Raw genomic sequence first — 23,110 nt, forward strand, 5'->3', positions numbered from 1 at the left:
TAATCGGGACGCTTCCTGAACAATATCTGATTGTTGTCGTTATTTAATAAATGTTTTGGTCAATTACCAGCCACGAATCACTGGATCCAGATCCCAATGTTGATAAATTTAACATGTTTAAATCGAAAATTGTCCTATCAAGAACTGCAGTAAAAATCCTGAATGTGTGACAGAGCTTTAGATAATTCTGAACTAACTACTAAAACATAACGTGATCTGTGGATATTTTTCTGATCATAAATAAATAAAAGCTCAGTTTATTGATCGAATCAAATTTGTTTACTTTTTCCTCATTTGAACTTGAAGTTGTCGATATAATATATCATTTGCATACCTGGTTTACCTGGATTGCCTTCAGACATTGCCACTTGAGCTTGCCCATCCATTTTCTGTTCTGAATGATCTTGAGATAAATACAAAAAAACATTTATATATCGTATTTAGATTCACATTGTCCTCTCAAGTATTTAACAAAATCAATGTAAGACTTCTTACATATTCTAATGAAAATGAATTCAGATCATGCAAATCTTACCTTGCCTCGTTTTTTTCTTCTAGAATATCTGAATAATAACTGAATAGTTACAAATAAGTTCATGTCTTCTTTGCATAGCGATTTAAATGTTCTTTCATAGACTTTAATTATATGGGCAATAAAAAAATATATATATACTCAAACGACATTTATCACGGAGGGTAAGCTTGGCTTGTGAGAGAAGGTTCTGTTCTGTGCTGGTGATTTGGACTGATCGGTGAAAACATGCAAGCAAAGACGAACATGATGATTTTTTGACATTTCCTAACATAACAAATGCAAAAAAATATTTGAGATATTTTGCTTTGGAAAAGGGGGGGGGGGGGGGGGTCAAAGACCAGCAACTGAAGAAGATCTTTTAGGCCGCTTCTGAATGAGTAAGACGTCTTAAAACATCTAAAAAAAGCTCCTAGAATCTGCTTTATTGACAAAGTTACACGACATAATCCTCCTATAAAAAGTCCTGTTGCAATTTCTTATAAGTGTGCAATTTTTATAAAGTAGGCATGTTCTGATTCTATGCTGGTGGATTCTGATACATGCTGGTAATTTTTTACAAGACATTTATTATTTGGATCCAATAGGAGTAGGCAAATAACGCCTTTAAACGGATTTGTGACACATATTTTAAAGTTGGACATCTATCTTTTAAATTATTATCACTACATATTGGTGAAAAAAGAAACATCTTTAATTGAAAATGAGATGAAAACATTTTTAGTAAGACTAATTTTGCTAAAGCTATTAAATGGGTATTTTCATCAACACCATGATTCTTAAGTCATATTTATAAAGATATCAAAGTTGAAGGTAAGGGGATGACCATTTGATATTCTGGGGGGCCAGGAGGATTCGTTTTGGATCGGTTATTTATTTTTTTAAAACAAGAGGACAGATTATCTATTTTCTGCACTATTGAAGCAAGATTTTTCATTTTCATTAAAGCAAGGGACTGATTATTTATTTTCACAACTATATTTATAATATTCGAAAGCATACAATTTTTAAATTATTTGTTTATTATAAATAATTCATGTATAGTCAAGTCATTACATTATCATTTAATCAGAATTAATTATTATCGTCTGCAGAAATGAATCTTCTATATTCCCCAATGCATATACATGTATTGCATACATACACAGTATTAAAGTTTGGTTGTAACTAAGGCTCTTTTAAAAGTATTGGCAAACATGTTTCGCCGAGCGGAGCAAGGCAAAATTTTTTTTGAAGGGTTTTTGAACCGCTGAAGGCCCAAAGAAGCTATAGAACAAATGATGCAAAATCATGCCTTCTGGGTGTTCCCCAGACCCTTTCTTAAACTGAAAATGCAAGTTCTGTTTTAATAATTTTATAACAATATTTTGGTCTCAAAGCAAAATCAGGTTATAGATTCAGTGTAAGACTTAAGTTTCTAGGAACAACATCAAAAGACAAATATGCATGATAAAGCAAAAATGTAATTCACATAGTTAAGTCTGTGGCTGCTGTGTTTTTTTAAACTCAAGATCAAGTTAATAATAAAATTACTAAATTACAAAATGAATGCAACACTAACAGAATACAGAAGGGCAATCAATGAACAAAAGACAAATAAATAAGAAACATTGATCCCGAAAAATCAGGGGCTACGTCTGAGGGAGAACAGAACTTGCTTCTTGCAAGGCACTCACGGTGAACACAATTTGATATAGAGACAAGCGTTTGGTTTTGAAATTTCCTACATGAGGCATTTGTCTCAATGTAGTTACGGCCCTGATTTAATAAAAGTGAGGTAAGTGTTCCTGAGACAATTAACCTTAAGTTAAATGAAACCAATTTTCTGACATTTCAAGTACATTTAAATAATATTTATACTTTTATTATTAAAAGATATGGGAAGTGTTTCCCTGATTTTTTTTTGGAAAAAAAATGAATTTATGAAGAATCTGGTGCCATCTCATACTTTCGATTAGACCTGCTGAGTTATTTATTTTCAATACATTGCAAGTCAGGTAATTTATTTTCAAACTACCACAGAACAAACCATTTATTTTTGTGATTATCAAGGCTGAGTTATTTATTTTCAAAATCCTCCTGGCCCCCCCAGAATATCAAATGGTCGTCCCCCAATAGGGACGTGAATGGGACGTGAATGGGCGATCTCACGGACATTAACAATCAGCTTAAACATGTGGAATTGCATTTTGTTAAAAAGCATTAGCTGTCAAATTCATGTTCACTGATTTGACTCAAATTCTTATATTCAACTTATAACATATTCAAATGCATATCCAAATTATAAAAAGTCTAAAATAAACAATTTATGATGCATAGACTCGATAGTATATATCAGCATTTCGTGTGTATTTCAGTCTAGACATCTTCTAATTAACCATTGATGTGACCTCCGAAGACTGCCGACGGTCATATAACCCGATATAAACATAAACATAGTTATAAATAGATTGTGAACTCGCGCAATTTGATTTTTCTAGGTCTGTTTGATTTCATATTATAGGTTAAAAAAATATGTTAATAATCATTTTTATCTGTATAAGTTATGAGTTTTTCTAGATCGAACCAGTCATCTAAATGGTTTACCCTTGTTTCACTTTCAATGTTTACATTCTTTTCCATTTATTAACTAAACACGCCTAGTTCATGCGTAACCCATCTCTAGCTATAGGGATCAATAACAGTTCACATGAATACGGATTGAATGAGGTCGAACTATTCACTTGCAAGTGAATAATTCATTATCGATGTTTCTTTGCTTAATTTGACAAAACTGAACCAAACTGGCTGTTAAAAGCGAATTATTATTTCACTATTTCACTTTCATTAATGATTGAACAAAAAAAAATCATATTTTATTTGTTTTTATATCTCGTAGCTAATGCCACTTTAAGAATAATATTTCTACAAAACAATTAGTTTTATTGATACAAATTCATTGGGTCATCGCAATCGTTTTTTCCTGTATAAATCATTCAGGTGTATATGTTAAAACATCGAAAACTAAGGGCCGATGCACAATGAAGTCACGACGTCACGCTAACGTTGCCTTTTCGGTGCTTTTTTAAAAAATACCAAATTATATGCCTATTATCTTTTCGGCCATGTGAATTATTTGGAGATCTTATTTTGCTGCTTATATTTTTTTCATTTTTACTGTTTTCCCTTTCAATGATAATTTCGGCAGACAAAGAATACAAATGGGTAAAAACTGTCATTCAAGGAGCATTACTTTTAAAGTTGTCAACTGACGATTCCATAGTACTGACTTATTTGCAGATTTAAATTTGCTGATAATTTTTACTGTTAAAAGTTTCTCTTTATCTAAAAAACGTCATTAAGATCATCCCCAAAAGCTGCGAAATTTGCTAATAATGGATATTTCAGGGGGATAAATTAAAAAAGAGCTATCTAAATTGAGCTGAGCTATAAGCCAAAAGCTGCAGTTTTTCAATCTGTTCTATTTTAACCAATAGCGGCAAAGTTCGATGATTTGTCAAATCCACATCCCTGGAATTTTTTTCCAAATAAAATGTCAAATGAGCATTGATTGTTTATTAGTCAATTTTGGCCCAGTAGTTTCAGAAGAAAGACTTTTAAAAAAAAGGTCATGACAAGGAAAGACGAAAACGGTCGACAAGTGATAACAATTGCCAAAATGACCTTTTGGTCCAGATGAGCTTTAAACAATGTGTTTTGATATCCACTGCAGCAGAAGATAAATGCTGTATGAATGTATTTCAATATGTTTTCAACATCTCAAATTTCCCACGACTAATCTTTTGGTAGGCTTCAATGCGTCGTTACAAAGAAATCCTATTTAAGCTTAATAAGACATATATCGGAATAAAGACGACGAAATTCATTTGGTTAAATACAAAGAAAAAGATCTGGAGTATTCTACGAAATTAACACTTTGCCAGAAATGAGATCAAGGATAATTACGCTGCATCTAACTTATTGCCTTACATTTTGTAAAGGGTCAGACTTTTTGTAAATCCAACTGGATAACCTTCCCTAAAACGAGGACACAACGTTCCAATATAGGATCATTACATATCTTTTCAAGCGCACCATTTACATAGATAAATAACATTCCACATTTTGATCTTAGAGCCACATGTTATATCATCTTTTTTGTTTTAAGACAAACTGATTTTAAATATCAAATTGTGTTCGTATTAGCTGGATACATTTTTATTTTACGAGCACTTGACACAAAATTTTAAGAATAGGGTATTTTGCAGGTTCTTATGTGATCATGCATGCACCTGTCAATTATATGCATGTTTTCCAGCCTGCATATGTATGCTAAATGTCTTTACATTATTTTGCATCAATGATCTTATATATACATTTCTCTAATTCTTCGTCAATTTATCCCTTTCTGCACCCATTGTATTTGAGTTTTCTTGCTTTCCTCTGAATTTCCTATTGTGACGACATGAAAAAAGGCGACCATGCCTGATGACGTCACATAGAAAGAACACATCTTTTTGCAGATCATTCGAAAAGAAGGAATAAATTTGCCTGCGTATTGTTTGAAAATCATTAGAGAAACAGATTCCACCACCAAATCTCGACAGTTAAATTTTAAATATTTAAAATGCTCGGCGAGCCTCGCGTTTTAAATTTGAAAACTTAACTGTCTCGAGTGGATAAATATCGTATCTCACTCGATGCAGTGGTAGAATCTATATGTATGCCACGTTATACTCAATTATGATAAGAACATTATCAAAATATTGTTGCACAGAACCAGAACATTTTTCTCATCATTATTAAGACAATTATGTGCAGCGAATTTGCAAGACTTTTGAAATAAAAAAAATTCTGTAATATAACTCCAGAGGTACGTAAAACAAATTAATGAATAAGTTATCAACAGAATGATTTTTAATTGCCGTTATGATATCATGTTAACAAACCAACCAGCACAAAATCAGGATTCATCAGCACCGACCAGGACGAAATCACCAGCACAGAACATTCTCTCGCAGAACAACATTCTGCATTGTGTTCATGATATACGTCATTACTTCAGAAGCGAAAAAAGTAATATATGCATTAAACATAAGATGCAATACAGTTAATAATTTTAACTTTAGAAAAATAATACTTGTCCTTTGAGAAGAAATTAATACTGTCAGAACTAAAATCAATAAAAAATGGTTATTTTAAATTTTAATACCATTTCTCTTCAACTCTAGTAAAGCTGTAACTTCTGGTTTACGTGTTAGAGACTGCCTATTCATATTTTGCACAACATTTGAAATGAAATTATCAAATGTCTGTGAAATGGATTCATCAGTTTCAAAGGCACTATTATTTATTTCAAGCTGTATTACAAGGTCATTATGCCCTTCCAATGGCTCCATACAATCACCGTCTAAGAATAACCAAACTTTTTTTAGTGCTTAAGTTACGACATTGTGTCAAAATAATTAATATATTGACAATTTTATCTTCATCTTATTTTGATAACAGATTGAACATTAATGCTCTTCAACTCGTATTTTATTTGTCCTTTTTAACTTTTTGATTCGAGCGTCACTGATGAGTCTTTTGTAGACGAATTGCGCGTCTGGCGTACAAAATTTCAATCCTGGTATATATGATGAGTTTATTCAGAACTGTCTACACCTTTAAAGAGGCTGATGACTGAGTAATGACATACATAATACTAGTTAATGCATTATATTAAATTGTGTATAGTTGTTACTTAAACCATTCCAAAATAAAATGGCCACGGTAATTTTGATTTGTTTTCTCTTAATGTTCAACCCTTGTCGTATTTTGTTGAATACTATTGAATATACACAAATTGTGAACATAAACACTGTGATGAAGGTAAATCTGGATAATTAAGCAAATGTACTACCCTTATTATATTTTCTCATATACCTTGTTGAATTTCCCATTCTAAAATGTGATATTGAAAATAACTGATTTTGAAATATTTTGATATGTTATAAACGGTAGTAAATATGCCGGAACTTACCATTTTCGTTCTCCATGTCTAGAGCTACATTGCACTGGCTATATAAAGTGCATCTCAAATCCGCAATGTTAAACAGTTGGTCAATAAAACTTTTCAATTCAGTTTCCATCGATTTGTCACTTTGAAATAAGCTGTTTTTTATTGCCAAAAATAGTAACAAACTTCCATCTGTTGCCCTTTTGATAGATATTTTGTCTGTGTTAATATCATCCTTTCTTTCATAAATCAGTTCGGCTTTCTCGTATGAATTTTCTAAACCAGGTATTCTTAATTCTGCTGAACTTGTTCCTGAAAAAAACATAATTCATCTTAACACGTCATGAACATTGTTCTATAACATTCAATCTATCTTATTGAATGATAACACCAGAAGATATAATAAAGGAATATATAGGATGAAAAATGTTGTCCTGCCTTTTTTTTTAGTTGTAATCTCTGTCCTGTCTTTTTATTTTTCACTTTATTCGGTCCTGCCTTTTTTTTATTAGTTTATCCTGACTTTTTTTTACATAAATTTCCATTCTGCCTTTTGTTTTTGTAGAGTTGCTCATCCTGCTTTTTTTTTTACTCAAAACTCCTGTCCTGCCTATTTTTTTCAAATTTCATCCTAGCCCCCCATAAAAATCAAATGGTAGCTCCCTTAGACAACACGCAAACAAAACAATAACCCAAATGAAAAGATGTTTGGTTTTCTGTTTGAGTGAGTTGCTGTTTCCTTCCAAGTCGCATACAATTAATATAATTGCTTTTTGTTAAACGTGCCTCGTACAAACGCAGGATTGTACGAAAGCCGAGACGGATCATTCATATTTCAAAATTCAAAATTCAAAATTCAAAAATCCTACATTAATCTATCATGTTTCCTTACGAAAAGCTAACAAAGATCTCACTTTAATATACTACTGACAGCTATGTTATAAAGTTTGTTAAGAACACAAACCCAATAAAACAAGGCACAGGGTCCGATAAACTTTCAACGGGATGCATTCAATTTTACCATTTGAAACCCTTGGTAAAGCAGTGTCCTTGCAAGCAGCAACCCTCTATCAAGACAATTGGATAGGAAGCCCTATAATATCGTATCGTATCGTATATATATATATATCTTTAATGTGAAGACGCAGCTGAAATGTCGCTTCACAGAAATGGAAGGTTCACACTGAGAAAATTGAAATCATCGCTTTTTCGTAAAGTTTTAGATGTCTGCCAACCCTCGTTTTCAATTTCAGAATGTAATGCAGACTAAACTGTACCTGTGGTATCGTTATTTTAGGTTCATTCATATATATTTAAATAACCTAAGTCGACGAACGCTGATTGTTTCATCTATGTCGCAAATTAGAAGTAAAGTTAAGATAAATCCCAGTTATTTTCATTTTTTATTTAAAATTGAGAAGCTCTTGTTTTAAGTCTGTCTCTTAAAAAAAAAAGATGCGTCTCTTTTTTTTTTATGTTTGACTGTTGTATAGAAATATGGTCATCCCTTGGTATTCTTCCAATTGGCAGTAAAACGCTTGTCAAATCAAATTATTTTTGATGTGCGGGACGCATGACCTTGCAGTCACGCCCGGTCATACTGAGGGCGTTTAATCCGATGTTTCGTGTAGAGAAAATGCGTCACTCTCTGCACGTTACGAATCCTTACAAGACCTTTTGAGGTGTCTTGTCACAAGGCCAAATTTCTGTTCTATTCAATATATCCTTATTTCCAGTGGCATTCAAAATGCTCGCCCTTCATCTCGGTCGACCGCCTATTACAGGGCCTACCCTTTGTATTAATTGTTATTTTTCTCAGGTCATGAATATGCATGAAATATTTGCCACTGGAGGTTGAGCAAACAGCAACCACTCACTTATTCTAACCCGGTTTTCCAAAGGAAGGTTCAAGTTATTAAAATAGGTATGTACAGCAAACAGATTTTGTTTATCCTTTATCAAATTTTTGATATGTTGTTACATTGACAAAATTAAGTCAAGTTTTTGACGATTTTCATTTTTGTTGTTTGGAGTCACGGTCTGTGATTGAACGAAAGATGACACTTTTATTTACTTCTGTAAATAAAATTGTACATTCATAAAGTTAAGTGTGTTAAAATTATATATATATATAAAAGCTGATATTTTATCAGCTATAATTAGAGGAGGGGAAAGGCGTCTGTCCAATGCTAGGCGGTGTTGTCGTAGAAGTGAGAAGTGAAAAGTACAGGTTCCAGACCCGGTCGGGGAGTAAGTAAAGAATCAGATCTACTCTAACATTGTTAGGTTGATTTTCTAGGCCCTTTATATACATGTATAAAAGATATATATATATAATGGTTTACTTTTATAAATTTTGACTTGGATGGAGAGTTGTCTCATTGGCACTCATACCACATCTTCTTATATCTATGTATTAGATACACCTTGAGGGCGTTAGCCTGAATGGTTGTATCTAAATTACATCAAGATAGTGTTGTCAATGCAGAATGATAGTTTTCAATAATTTATAGGAGGGGGTCTTTCAGCGATTTGATCATATGTTATTGAAAAGCATGATAAATGCAGGATATACAATTTCATTTAACGACATCTTGATGTAAATATATGAAATCGAATGAAATCTTGGGATCGCCCAGAATCGATGAATATGAAAGAAAAGTCTAAACAAAGCACACAATTCATATAGAATAATTTCATAATACTCTCATTGCTAAGAGCATAGATGTAATATAACATCTATGATAAGAGTTGATCATATATAATTACATTACATGTATGTTACATTAGAATTCGTACTTTTTATTGTCTGACAACAATCGAGAGTCATTTCAAGACCATATTTTATTACCGTATAAAATACAACAGCTATGACTGCACGTGCTATCCGTGACAATGTTAAAATAGTGCATTGAAAAACAAACGAAAAACGATATAATTTCATTGTTGTAGCATAAAAATGTAATTATAAGATTTGAATGCTTCTTTTTATAATTTTATAGGGTTGTAAAAGCGTTGATCGTGCGCACATTTTTAATATGAAGCGCTTCACCGCTTCATTCAAAATGTGCTTCAGTCACCACATTCACACCCTAATAAGATTACAAAAAGAAGCATTCAATTCTTAAAATGAAATATAAGAAAAATTTCACAAAAAGCAGCAATAATAAGATGTAATAAAGTTTGTATTTCTCCCTTATGGACACTCGTATGACCGACATACAGTAAAAAAACACCTATAGGGCGAAGAAAAAAGGCTACCACACAATTAAATTTCAAATAAACATGCAACTATACACATATATGACAATAACCTTGTGTGTTTCAAAATACTTGATTATTAATTTTATTTACAATAGTTTACCTATATAAGATATAAAGGTAATTTTGAACATACGAAAGTTGTAAATCGTTCTCCCAGATTACTGCAACGCAAATTTTATCTTTAACATGTTAAAGTTGAATGTCGTTATAATCTGTTTTACGCATAAAACTGATAAAATGAAAAATATGTCAAATGTTAAAAATTACCAGTACAGCTTGTGGTATATCAGTAAGACACATGTATTTGAGAATGTTTCATGAAAATTAATAAGGTTTCCAAAATTTGAAAAATAAATCAATTCCCAGGTCAAAGTGGACAGCAGTTCTTTAGCAGTTTATTAGCATTCACAGTTCTTACTCAACAGCTGTTCTTTAGCAGTTCATTAGCATTCACAGTTGCCAAATTCAAGGCAATAGTTAATTTGCATATAGGCATTTCAATAGCATTCCATAGCAGTTTCTTAGCAGTTTATTTAGCCTTCACAGTTATTTAGCAGTTATTTTTGACGAAAAATTTAAATGAGATACTCAAAAACTGCTATCTTCTCTGAATATTCATGAGAACTGCTATAATAACAGCTATCAATAATGAATATTCATAGATACTGCTAAGTTGTACATCCTAATATGGCTTTCTAAACTGCTAATAACTGCTATGGAATGCTATCAGATCTGTCAAAAGTTGGAATACAAAGGTACACATGAATATACAGTGTACAAGATATGAATGCAAAAATTAAATTCTAATATTTTACTGCAAGTCTTGTTGAAATTTCAAAAAGTTGTACCAACTTATATTTGTAATTTGAGCAGTAACTGCAATCAAATGACTCTATTTTAAGGTAGATTCATGGTATACCGCCATCTTGGATTGTACAATCGGAGTACACAATCGGTCTAGATCTTTGCCCAAATCTGCAAGTTTGGAATTCAATGAAAGAAAACTTGGTGATTTATTGCATTATTCAAAATGTTTAAATAAATACCAAATAATTGTGTTTTTAGAATTATTTTTTCAACTTGGCCATTTAAGGGGAGATAACTCTTTTAGTAAAAAAATTATACTGGACTGATAGAAAAATTTGAATTTTTTACTTGTAGCAGGAAAACAAATTCGGTGACACCATTTTTTCTTTTTATTTTCTTAAAGCATATTATAAAACCTATCTTTTCATATTTTATTTCAAAATTCTATCTCATAGATTTCTTTTTATGCACAAAAATGTGTTTTTTCATGAACAATCTAAGCAAATTTGTGCAATTTCGTACGACCCGTAGCTTGAAAAATAGCACGGTGACCCATACTTTTTATTATATTTTTGGAAAAAGCATAGAAAAATCTTTATTTTGGCAAAGTATAAAAAAATTCTATCTGAGGAAATATATACCTATGATCTACCTTAATCCAATAACAGACTTGTTAAGGGGTGTAAACATGCTTTGTGAGTACTGTACCTGGCCTTATACCCCTTATTAATTATGTCAGTGGCAGAATAATAGGAACAGTTAAGAATTATAATGCACTTTAAATATCAGTGCTTATAAAAAGCAACTTATTCATTAAGAGTGGTTACTTAAGAGACTATTTATTACCTTGACTAAGTGATTTTCAGATTAAAAGTTATTTTATTTTTATCATTATTTGATTACCAAATGTACTACTTATTTCTCTTCTACTATATATATTTTGTGTGGACCAAAAGAAAACAGTTATCTCCTCTTTCTCTTTTGGAATTAAACAAAATAATTCTTAATACATGTAATATATTATGTTTCCACTTTCTGAAAAAAATTTAAGTAACATTTATTAACTTCATTAAATGGATTGTTTGGTCAATAATAAACAATCAGCTATATGTGACCTAGGTTTCCCTAATATTCCCTCCCCCTTTTTCAACTCTTGAATATGATTTATTTTTTGTTTTTTTTACAAAATTATATTAAAATATTCATATTTTTATTTTCAAATAACATCTTGCACTGTTAGTATATGCTAGTATTTTATTACAATCCTATCATCATCAGATATTCTATTTGAATAAACAACTATCCCCCCTTTTTTGGGGCTTTCTGTATTATTTCTGTTTTTCCCTACAAAGTTATGTCAGAAAAAACACATGCATTATCTGTAACTTCAACTTACTGTACTGCAGGTGTGAGAAATTATTCCATTTAGCCCAAATTAAACTTCATAATTGACAAAAATACAGTTTTTCACTAGCAAGTATTTACACACAGCTTGGAGCCAAAATGCACATTTGAAAATGATCAAATAACCTTCAAATAAAGGTTTACTATCAAGCTGAAAACACAGCCAGATCCAAGCATTTTTATAACAAAGATTAAAACCAAAACTGCTATCAAACTACTATTGAACTGCTGTCATAACTGTTGTTCAATTGACAAATTGACAACAGTTTAGAAGGTAGATCCAGACTGCTAAGATGAATACTAAGAGGAATGCTAAGAAATGGTGAAATAAGGCAGTTTCTCAAACTGCTATTAGATGGAATGCTATGAACAGCTGAAAGACTGCTAAAAATATGAAGAACTGGCAAATAACAGCTAATAAACTGCTAATGTTAGCAGTTCAGTTTGACTTGGGAATTTTAAGAAAATGTTATTCTCTTCTTTGCTTTCTCATAATTCCCGAATTCTAAATGATCTCCAATCACAGGCGCTTATAGGGAATGGATCCCCCTTTTAAATTTCATTTTTGGAATTCATTTAAAATTGAAATACAGGGGCATCGGTCATACAATACTCTTATTTTCAAATCGTTTGATAATAGCAAGAACACGTTAAATAGGGGGAAAATAAGTTAAAATAATGAAGAAATTAATTTTTTTTACTTAAAATGAATAAAAAACTAGAGGCTCTCAAGAGCCTGTGTCGCTCACCTGACTCTACTTTGGTTTTAGAAATCATGTAAAGATAGATAAAAATCATAACAGATACCCAAATAATGATTGAGGCCAAATTTTGATTAATATTGGTCCCGTTATTTAATAAAATATCCTGGTGGCCATCTTGAACAGTAAATCGGCAACAAAGTAGCAACACTTGGTCAGCACTTCATAAGGAACATTCATGCCATGTTTGGTTTCATTCCATTCAGTGGTACTCAAAAAGAAGACATTTGTATGTATTTCCCATAGGGTCCTATGTTAAACTAAGCCCCTCCCCCTAGCAGCCATCTTGGATGATGGATCGACTGCAAAGTAACAACACTTGGTCAGCAACTCATAAGGAACATTCATGCCATGTTTGGTTCAATTCCATTCAGTGGTTCTCTAAAAGAAGACAATTGTATGTATTTCCCATAGGGTCCTATGTTAAACTAAGTCCCCCGCTGTCGGCCATCTTGGATGATGGATCGGCTGCAAAGTAACAACACTTGGTCAACATCTCATAAGGAACATTCATGCCATGTTTGGTTCCATTCCATTTATTGGTTCTCCAAACGAAGACATTTTCATGTATTTCCCAAAGGGTCCTATGTAAAACTAAGTCCCCCGCTGGCGGCCATCTTGGATGATGGATCAGCTACAAAGTAACAACACTTGGTCAGCATCTCATAAGGAAGATTCATGCCATGTTTGGTTTCATTCCATTCAGTGGTTCTCTAAAAGAAGACATTTGTATGTATTTCCCATAGGTCCTTTGTTAAACTAAGTCCCCTGCTGTCGGCCATCTTTGATGATGGACCGACTGCAAAGTAACAACACTTGGTCAGCACCTCATAAGGAACATTCATGCCATGTTTGGTTTTATTCCATTCAGTGGTTCTCTAAAAGAAGACATTTGTATGTATTTCCCATAGGGTCCTATGTTAAACTAAGTCCCCCGCTGGCGGCCATCTTGGATGATGGATCGGCTACAAAGTAACAACACTTGGTCAGCACCTCATAAGGAACATTCATGCCATGTTTGGTTTCATTCCATTCAGTGGTTCTCTAAAAGAAGACATTTGTATGTATTTCCCATAGGGTCCTATGTTAAACTAAGTCCCCAGCTGGTGGCCATCTTGGATGATGGACAGACTGCAAAGTAACAACACTTGGTCAGCATCTCATAAGGAACATTCATGCCATGTTTGGTTCCATTCCATTCAGTGGTTCTCTAAAAATAGACATTTGTATGTATTTCCCATAGGGACCTATGTTAAACTAAGTCCCCCGCTGGCGGCCATCTTGGATGATGGATCGGCTTCAAAGTAACAACACTTGGTCAGCACCTCATAAGGAACATTCATGCCATGTTTGGTTTCATTCCATTCAGTGGTTCTCTAAAAGAAGACATTTGTATGTATTTCCCTTAAGGTCCTATGTTAAAATAAGTTCCCTGATGGCGGCCATCTTGGATGATGGATCGGCTACAAAGTAACAACACTTGGTGAGCACCTAATAAGGAACATTCATGCCATGTTTGGTTTCATTCCATTCAGTGGTTCTCTAAAAGAAGTCATTTGTATGCATTTCCCATAGGGTCCTATGTTAAACTAAGTCCCCCGCTGGCGGCCATCTTGGATGATGGATCGGCTACAAAGTAACAACACTTGGTCAACACCTCATAAGAAACATTCATGCCATGTTTGGTTTCATTCCATTCAGTGGTTCTCTAAAAGAAGACATTTGTATGTATTTCCCATAGGGTCCTATGTTAAACTAAGTTCCCCGATGGCGGCCATCTTGGATGATGGATCGGCTACAAAGTAACAACACTTGGTCAGCACCTGATAAGGAACATTCATGCCATGTTTGGTTTCATTCCATTCAGTGGTTCTCTAAAAGAAGTCATTTGTATGCATTTCCCATAGGGTCCTATGTTAAACTAAGTCCCCCGCTGGCGGCCATCTTGGATGATGGATCGGCTACAAAGTAACAACACTTGGTCAGCACCTCATAAGGAACATTCATGCCATGTTTGGTTTCATTCCATTCAGTGGTTCTCTAAAAGAAGACATTTGTATGTCTTTCCCATAGGGTCCTATGTTAAACTAAGTTCCCCGATGGCGGCCATCTTGGATGATGGATCGGCTACAAAGTAACAACACTTGGTGAGCACCTCATAAGGAACATTCATGCCATGTTTGGTTTCATTCCATTCAGTGGTTCTCTAAAAGAAGTCATTTGTATGCATTTCCCATAGGGTCCTATGTTAAACTAAGTCCCCCGCTGGCGGCCATCTTGGATGATGGATCGGCTACAAAGTAACAACACTTGGTCAGCACCTCATAAGGAACATTCATGCCATGTTTGGTTTCATTCTATTCAGTGGTTCTCTAAAAGAAGACATTTGTATGTATTTCCCATAGAGTCCTATGTTAAAATAAGTTCCCCGATGGCGGCCATCTTGGTTGATGGATCGGCTACAAAGTAACAACACTTGGTGAGCACCTCATAAGGAACATTCATGCCATGTTTGGTTCCATTTCATTCAGTGGTTCTCTAAAAGAAGTCATTTGTATGCATTTCCCCATTGGGTCCTATGTTAAACTAAGTCCCCCGCTGGCGGCCATCTTGGATGATGGATTGGCTACAAAGTAACAACACTTGGTCAGCACCTCATAAGGAACATTCATGCCATGTTTGGTTTCATTCCATTCAGTGGTTCTCTAGAAGAAGTTCAAAATGTAAAAAGTTAACGCCGACGCCGGATGACGACGGACGACGCCGGACGACGGACGACGCCGGACGACGGACGCCAAGTGATGAGAAAAGCTCACTTGGCCCTTCGGGCCAGGTGAGCTAATAAAATAGGGAGCATTCCCTAAGCGAATGTGACTCCAATATGATGGGCTTGGGTCGCTAATGATCTTTGTACCCTATTTTCTATGTAAAGTTTTTTTGCTGGCGTAGGAGCCAGGGTCAAGGGGGGACAAAACTATGAACTTTGAATTTAGGTGGCGTCACTTTTAGCCGTTCTTGAGTTATGTCTCATTGTAAATTGAAAAAAAAATCAGAATATGCCGTATATTTACAAGCGGGGCCATCTGTGTCCGATGGACACATTCTTCAGTTATTTCATTATATTTTGTGGTTGCAATTGTTTTATTTTTAATAAGTCGATCAATATTTCAATGGGTAAATAATTTAAAATCTGGTATATAATGAAGGATTTCAAAAACATGGTTCATATATGAATGAGTCAACACATTGATGCAAAAATATATGCATGGGATTTTGTGTCCTATACAACAATAATAAGATGTGGTATGATTCAATGAAACAACGTTCCACCAGAGACCAAATGACGTAGGAGTATGCACCTATAAGTCATCATATACGGCCTTCAACAATGAGCAAACCCCATACCGCATAGCAAGGCATAAAATGTCCCAATGTCAATATATGAAAAAGAGGACTGCTTCAAATGCCATCAGTACCCCTGAACAAAAATGTACATGTAGAGCTGATCTATAAATGTTAATGGGGGAAGATTCTTTTGTTTATTATCATCCTTATAGGAGCATGGAGGTCTATAATTCGTGAGATGAATACACAACAGACGTAACATTATACCAATTTTAGCAAAGGGGGGTTAGTCGTTGCAGATTGACCAGAAAGCTACAGAAAACTACAAAGACCAAATTTATTCGAAGTGTTCACCCTATTGAAGAAATTGTTTACTAATCTGTGTTATTAGAAGTATACATGAAAATACACGTTTTATGTCCATTACTTATCGAGATAATTACATTAGAAGCTTGTGAAAATGAAATTTAAAAAATGTTAATCTTTGCTGCATATTGATAAAAAAAAAGTTGGAAAAAATCATGTACCTATAAGATTTTACGGGTAACCAATTTTCGGAGTGTTCCACAATTTCCAAAAATATACATATTTTTCATATTTAAGTTTTCGAGTACACCGGTCTGCTTTTGTCATGTGAAATTTCAATATCGAAATATTGTCTTTTCGTGAATATAACAATTTACTATTTTTTGGTACAATTTTAAGAAATTTTCTATTTCTGTACATGCATTTGCAGACTTCTCAATCTACTCACGTTCAATGTTTGCATCGGGTTAATGTTGGTTTGAATTTACTTAGTAACTTGATTTCAAAAGTGTTAATCTTTGCTGCATATCAATCGATTACCTTGGAATTTTTTTCCTGAACTTCTCTGATCTAGCTGCATACATACGCGAATAATTGGCATGTTCCTGAGAGGTATACAGCTAGTAAAAAAATAAATTGAAGTTGGTACTCTTATATATCTTGCATAGCAATTATTAGCGCAATTTAACACAAAGCTCATATAGCCGTTTGCTATGTTAGGATGAAAATGATAGCATTATATGGACATTTTGTTTTACTTAAATTTATTTTTATTGTTACTATTTACCAGAACGTTTACTTGTGAATTCATAAGTATTAGCGTCTTTGCTAAAACAGAACCAATATTGAAAAGAACAAGTTTTCAGTGTTTACAGGGGAGGTAGTATTTTGACGCTAGATTTCCTACTGACAGTGTTAAGATGCAATGACATATTCCGGAAGGGGTAAAATTGATATCCAGGAACATTGCAAAACATTTCGCCCTTTACAAAGGCAATTTTGGGTAAAATAAATAACAGAAATAAATCAATAAATAATCATTTAAAAAAATAGTTGAAATTTAACAGAATCAAATATATCATGTCAAAATTATGTAAACACGTCCACTACAATGTAAGAAAATTTGTCTTTTCTGACACAATGCAAAATGCTTGATTTCCTTACAGCATGAAATTCCCAATGTGTTACCTGTGTGAATAACTTACTGTTTTTAAATGAAATATGTAGTCAGTCACGTTTATTTACCAGCAGGTGCGGATTCAGGCGAGGTGCACCTGGCGCCCCCCCCTCCCCCCCCCCTTAATAAAGAAAAAAAATGTGTAATAAAGGTAAATTTACAGCAAATTTTGCGTCAAAATACGGTCCACTAATTCCTCATTCTAAGGAGCCCCCCTCCCCCAATCTAACATCAAAGCATGGATCCACGTCTATCCTGTGACCTTTAAAATGTTCAGATCAGTTTAGCATGAGGTAATTTTGAAACGTGACCTACTGGCGCCCAATTTTTCAACTAATATATGGTATACATGTATTGTGAATTTTTCCTTGCACGTTACTATTTTATCGCTATAGAATAATCCAATTATACACTGATACATCCCTGAATGTATTAGTGTATTCTACGGGGAAAATGTAAACATTATAAATGATTTTCAAGTTATGAACTGAGGAAAAACATGACACATTCGAAAAAGGATTGAAGTGACACGCGATCTCCCCCTCTCCTGGAATATAAGTGATAACAAGAAATAGTTCACTTGTCTGACATAATGTCGGCACATATCCTTTCATATTCTTTCGCTGTTTGTCTGTACACAATTATATTATTATTTATGTATAAAAAACTTCACTGTCACTACTTTACACAAAGAAAAAAGTTAAGCACCCCTAAGTCTTTTTAAAATGACAAAAGATTCAATTAGATTTATTAGATTAATTAAAGCAATGAGATAACGGACCAATTAATCACAAACATACAAATGTTGCCAGTTACGATATTAAATTAACTTTAAGAAAACACAACAAATATTAGCACAAGTGTAATTTGATCAATATATTATCACAACATCACAAGCTCAGTTATTAGGTACACTAAAACATATAAAAAATAAGAAGATATGGTACGATTGCCAATCAGACAAGTCTCCACAAGAGACCAATTGACATAGAAGTTATAAACTAAAACCATGGATACCGCACAGTCAGCCATAAAAGGTCCCGAAATCACAAATGTAAAACAATTCAAACGAGAAAACTAACGGCCTGATTTATGTACAAAATAATGAACAAAAAACAAATATGATATACAGCAACAAACGACAACCACTGAATCGCAGGCTCCTGACTTGGGACAGACACATACATAATGTGGCAGGGTTAAACTAGTTTGAAGGCACCAAGCCTGCACCTAACCTTGGACAGTAGTTTAACAGTACAACATAAGAACAATTATAAAAATCAGTTGAAAAGGGCTTTACACATCAGATCGATACAAAGCAGAAAGACATCTAACAAAATCACTGACCGGACGTAAGGGGGTATTTTTACATCCCCACAACAAAAAAGACACTATATAAATAAGAAGATGTGGTATGAGTGCCAATTGCAATGAGACAACTCTCCATCCAAGTCACAATGTATAAAAAGTTAACAATTATAGGTCAAAGTACGACCTTCAACACGGAGCCTTGGCTCACACCAAACAGCAAGCTATAAAGGGTTCAAAAATGACTAGTGTAAAACAATTCAAACAGGAAAACTAACGGTCTAATCTATATAAAAAACGAAAAACGAGAAACACCTATGAACCACACCAACAAACAACAACTACTGAACAACAGGCATCAGACTTAGGAAAGGTGTATAAAAATGCAGTGGGTTTAAACGTTCTAACAGGTGCCAACCTTCACCCTAACCTGAGACAGTAGATTAACATTACAATATAAAAAGACACTCTATAAAATATCAATTAAAATGGCTAACCTCGACCAAAAAAGACATTTCAACAAAAACAAGTAAACATAAACACGATGTAGAATGGTAACGGACTAATCGGGTTTTTTTCGGCGTTTCTGCACTAATCGGGTTCGGCAACGGACTTATCGCGTTTTCAGATGACAACATTTGGCGTTAGTGGTTATTTCTTTCAACTTGTATTAAAGCAGAATTGATATTTCCAAATAAGCTTGATGTCACGGAATGGGGAAATTATTTATTTTGCTGGCTAGCTAATCATATATTCATGGGAAGCTACGATTTATTTCAAATTGTTTCCACCAACGTGGTACCAGAACTTGAACACAAACATTTTTCATGGAAAGATGTCTAATTGAAGCGTGTTTTAAGCATGCTGTTTTCTTTTCCAAGTAAAGTTTTGGTTATTATTCATTAAATGTAGACATTTTCCCTTTCGGAACTGTTTCATGCACTATTAAGGTCTTAAATGATGGTTAATTTGAAAAATTAGTGGCACCGGACTTTTTGTGATATTAGCACCGGACTTTTTGTGCGCAAATGAATATGGAGACTCCTATCTTCTCAGTCAGTCTATGTGTTTACTCCACCTGGGTTAATCACCTCTTACTTTATACATTAATATTTTATTAATCCACAAACAAATGTGTGGGATTCTATCAGTATCTCGTCCTCATAGCAGGAATTTAAGGTTTCTAGTCCATATAATTATGACGTCTGGGAAGGCAATTCTAAATTTTTGCCTTGACGCCATTCTGCGAAGATGTAAGGCGTCAAAAGAAAGAAAAAAATATAATAAATAGCCTTTCAAGACATCATAATTATGGTACGGCCTTCAACAATGAGCATAGTCAGCTATAAAAGGCTCCGAAATGACAATGTAAAACAATTCAAACGAGAACTTTTTAACGGCCTTATTTATATAAAAAAATGAACGAAAATCAAATGTGTAACACATAAACAAACGACAACCACTGAATTACAGGCTCCTGACTTGGGGCAGGCACATACATACATAATGTAGCGGGGTTAAACATCACGGTTAGCGGGATCCCAACCCTCCCCTAACCTGGGACAGTGGTAGAACAGTCCAACATAAGAATGAACTATAAAAATCAGTTGAAAAAGGCTTAACTGATCAGATGGACAAAAATACAAGTGGAGGTGGCCGGGTACTTGTACATCCCAACAACAAAAAGACACTAGGAACAGACCTGCGAATACTTGCAGTTAACTGACAACCAGTTCAAAGCCACTAACAACTAATAAAACAATCATGCATCTAAGACTAAATGGGTTAATAATTTGTCACAGTTATTCACCGGCTCCATCAACAATTGTTTTTCATGACTGAAACATAAAGCTTCACTCATACATGCATCATTATGAATACGTCGAAAGAAGACTTGGTATGAATATATATATTTAGATATATAAATTATGTAACGTAAAATAGGCTAACATTGAATTGAATGTTGCTGATTGTTTTTTAACACCCTTGCCCTTGGCCTTGCATTTAAACGAGAGACATTAATATTAACCTGTCTTTTCTATTACGCCGGAATGAATGTGTCTTTTCGAAACATCCATCAATAGACCTGCACATGTTAATCTGGGAAAGAGCAGAAATAAAAGCCTTATTCCTTGACCATTTGTGTTTTGTTTGGCATTGCATATGATATTACCCCATACCGGTGTACTTTTACTCAATGTCCCTTTATTTTCTATCATAATGTAAAAATCAAGATTGAAAAAAACACTTGTCCGTGATAAGTTCCAGACTTGTATATTCTCGCACAAGATGTCAAATGGGGTTTTTAAAATCTTTTATTTTTCATTTCCCAAACAAACAAAAAATACGAAAACATCATTTTTTACCCTTTTTAAACAATAAAAACACAAAAAGTCCTTTGCTCAATAAACCCCAACAGTTCCTTGCCAAAAAACACGTCATTTTAGGGAAACCCGATTAGTCCGCTGCCAAGCAATTTTGAAAAAGCTTTAATATATGATATTTTTTGTTTTTGAATGCACACAAGTGGTTCTAATATGTATTTTGCATGAAATAAAGGAGCACAAAAAGTCCAAATTCTAATATACTGTGTATTTGAACAGAAACCACACCACTAGTAGCTGTGTTCGGCCGGTTGTCCTGTTTAGTGTTGAGCTCTTTGAAAAAGCCAAGAGTGGTACCGAAGCAAAATGAAAAATTTTGCAAACTTAGATCATCGGTGCCTTCCGTGATCATATAAACATAAACACTAACGACTTCTTTTCATCTATTTGGCTCATTTTGTGTCACACTGTCTGGAAACAAAACGCGATAAGTCCGTTGCCGAACCCGATTAGTGCGGAAACGCCGACAAAAACCCGATAAGTCCGTTATCATTCTACACCCTGATAAACTGAACGAATAAGTATGTCCGTTTTAAGTATTGACCTTCTGAGTTCATGATGCCCCATAAGATTGTCGTTTCACTTGGAAAACGTCAATTTTGGGTCACTTAACGACAACTATGGTTCAAGGTAATTAATATCGAGTGAAACCACCACATGCTTGGGTGACGGCCTAAACCCTGCGTCTCATCCCTCCTGTCATTTCCTGCTGTGGTAGCTGTCACCATTCTCCGTGCGATGCTGCTTTCAACTGACGTAAGTTTTTTAGAGGTTTTTTAAATGCCTATAGACGACGGCCTAACATTTCCCATATAGACTTATAGACTTTATCGGATTCAAATCAGTGCTCATGGCTGGCCATGAAAGAGAAGTCATGGATTCACCTTGATGGTAGGCGGTTATGGCCCTTGAAAGATGTGGCCTAGTCTGATGTATTGATCACCAGTTTCCTCTTATGGTCACCAAGTCCAACTTGCAATTATAAGAGATGCACCCCCATTTCATGACAGAGCTTCCACTGAAAGGAACAGTTGGTTGGGTGTTCCTTTGGGGTATGTGCTGTATTTTTCTCTCTCCAAACTCTCATTCGTCCATCTGTTGCATGCAGCAGATACCGGCTCTCGTCCGACCAATGGATCCTGCGCCAGGTTCTCAAGTTCCAACCACGCTGCGCTATACACCCTGCCAAATGCAATCGTTGATGTCCATCAGATAACATGGGATGTTAATAATAACTACTTTCATTGACTTCAGTCCTGCTGATTTCAACTGATTCCTCACTGTTCTGGTTGATAGACGTCTATATATAGCTATTAGGTAACCATTGCCTTTGTAGAACAGGACTAGTTGTAAATGGCTTTCATCAAACCAGGAGATGCAGTGCCCTGTCTTCACGCTGCGATGTAACGGATGGTCTACTGGATCAAAGCAAGTCTTTCACGGAGTTGGTTTGTAATTTTTCTCACAAGTGCGCTGGCTTACTACAGTAAAGTGATAGCCCATCTGACGTCCACTACTAGTAGCTTTAAAGCCTAACTGTCCTGTTGACCACATGTCGATAATTTGCCATCTTGGAACCTATGATATTCGTCTGCGTTCAATGTTTCCAGAGAATGAATACATTTTTCAAATAGCCGGACTTATATTCCCAAATTCAAAGCGTGGACATACTGAATTTTTAATATTGCTTTGGAGGCATGGTTTACGTACATGAAACCTCAATATCTTTATTACCGGTCACACCTGTATGATCACATCTTTTTAATGGAACAATGGTCTTGTTAAAAGCAACGAATTTCTTAGTACAATGGTATAATTCAATACATGAGGGGGTGCTTAACTTTT

At 34.4% G+C, this 23,110-nt stretch overlaps 1 protein-coding gene across 1 annotated transcript in view; it reads right to left on the reverse strand.

The window, feature by feature from the left end:
- The window catches only part of LOC127705968 (mannosyl-oligosaccharide glucosidase-like), a 64,058-nt gene that overhangs the window by 25,012 nt on the left and 15,936 nt on the right, over window positions 1-23,110 (reverse strand). Inside the window, exons 4-5 of the mRNA XM_052210350.1 lie at window positions 6,534-6,821; window positions 335-403 (exon numbers count right to left, since the gene is read on the reverse strand). Of these exons, the coding sequence (XP_052066310.1) occupies window positions 335-403; window positions 6,534-6,821 (357 nt within the window). The remainder of the gene's footprint in view (window positions 1-334; window positions 404-6,533; window positions 6,822-23,110) is intronic.

This window comes from Mytilus californianus, unplaced genomic scaffold, assembly GCF_021869535.1.
Source record: "Mytilus californianus isolate M0D057914Y unplaced genomic scaffold, xbMytCali1.0.p SCAF_6, whole genome shotgun sequence".
Taxonomy (NCBI): domain Eukaryota; kingdom Metazoa; phylum Mollusca; class Bivalvia; order Mytilida; family Mytilidae; genus Mytilus; species Mytilus californianus.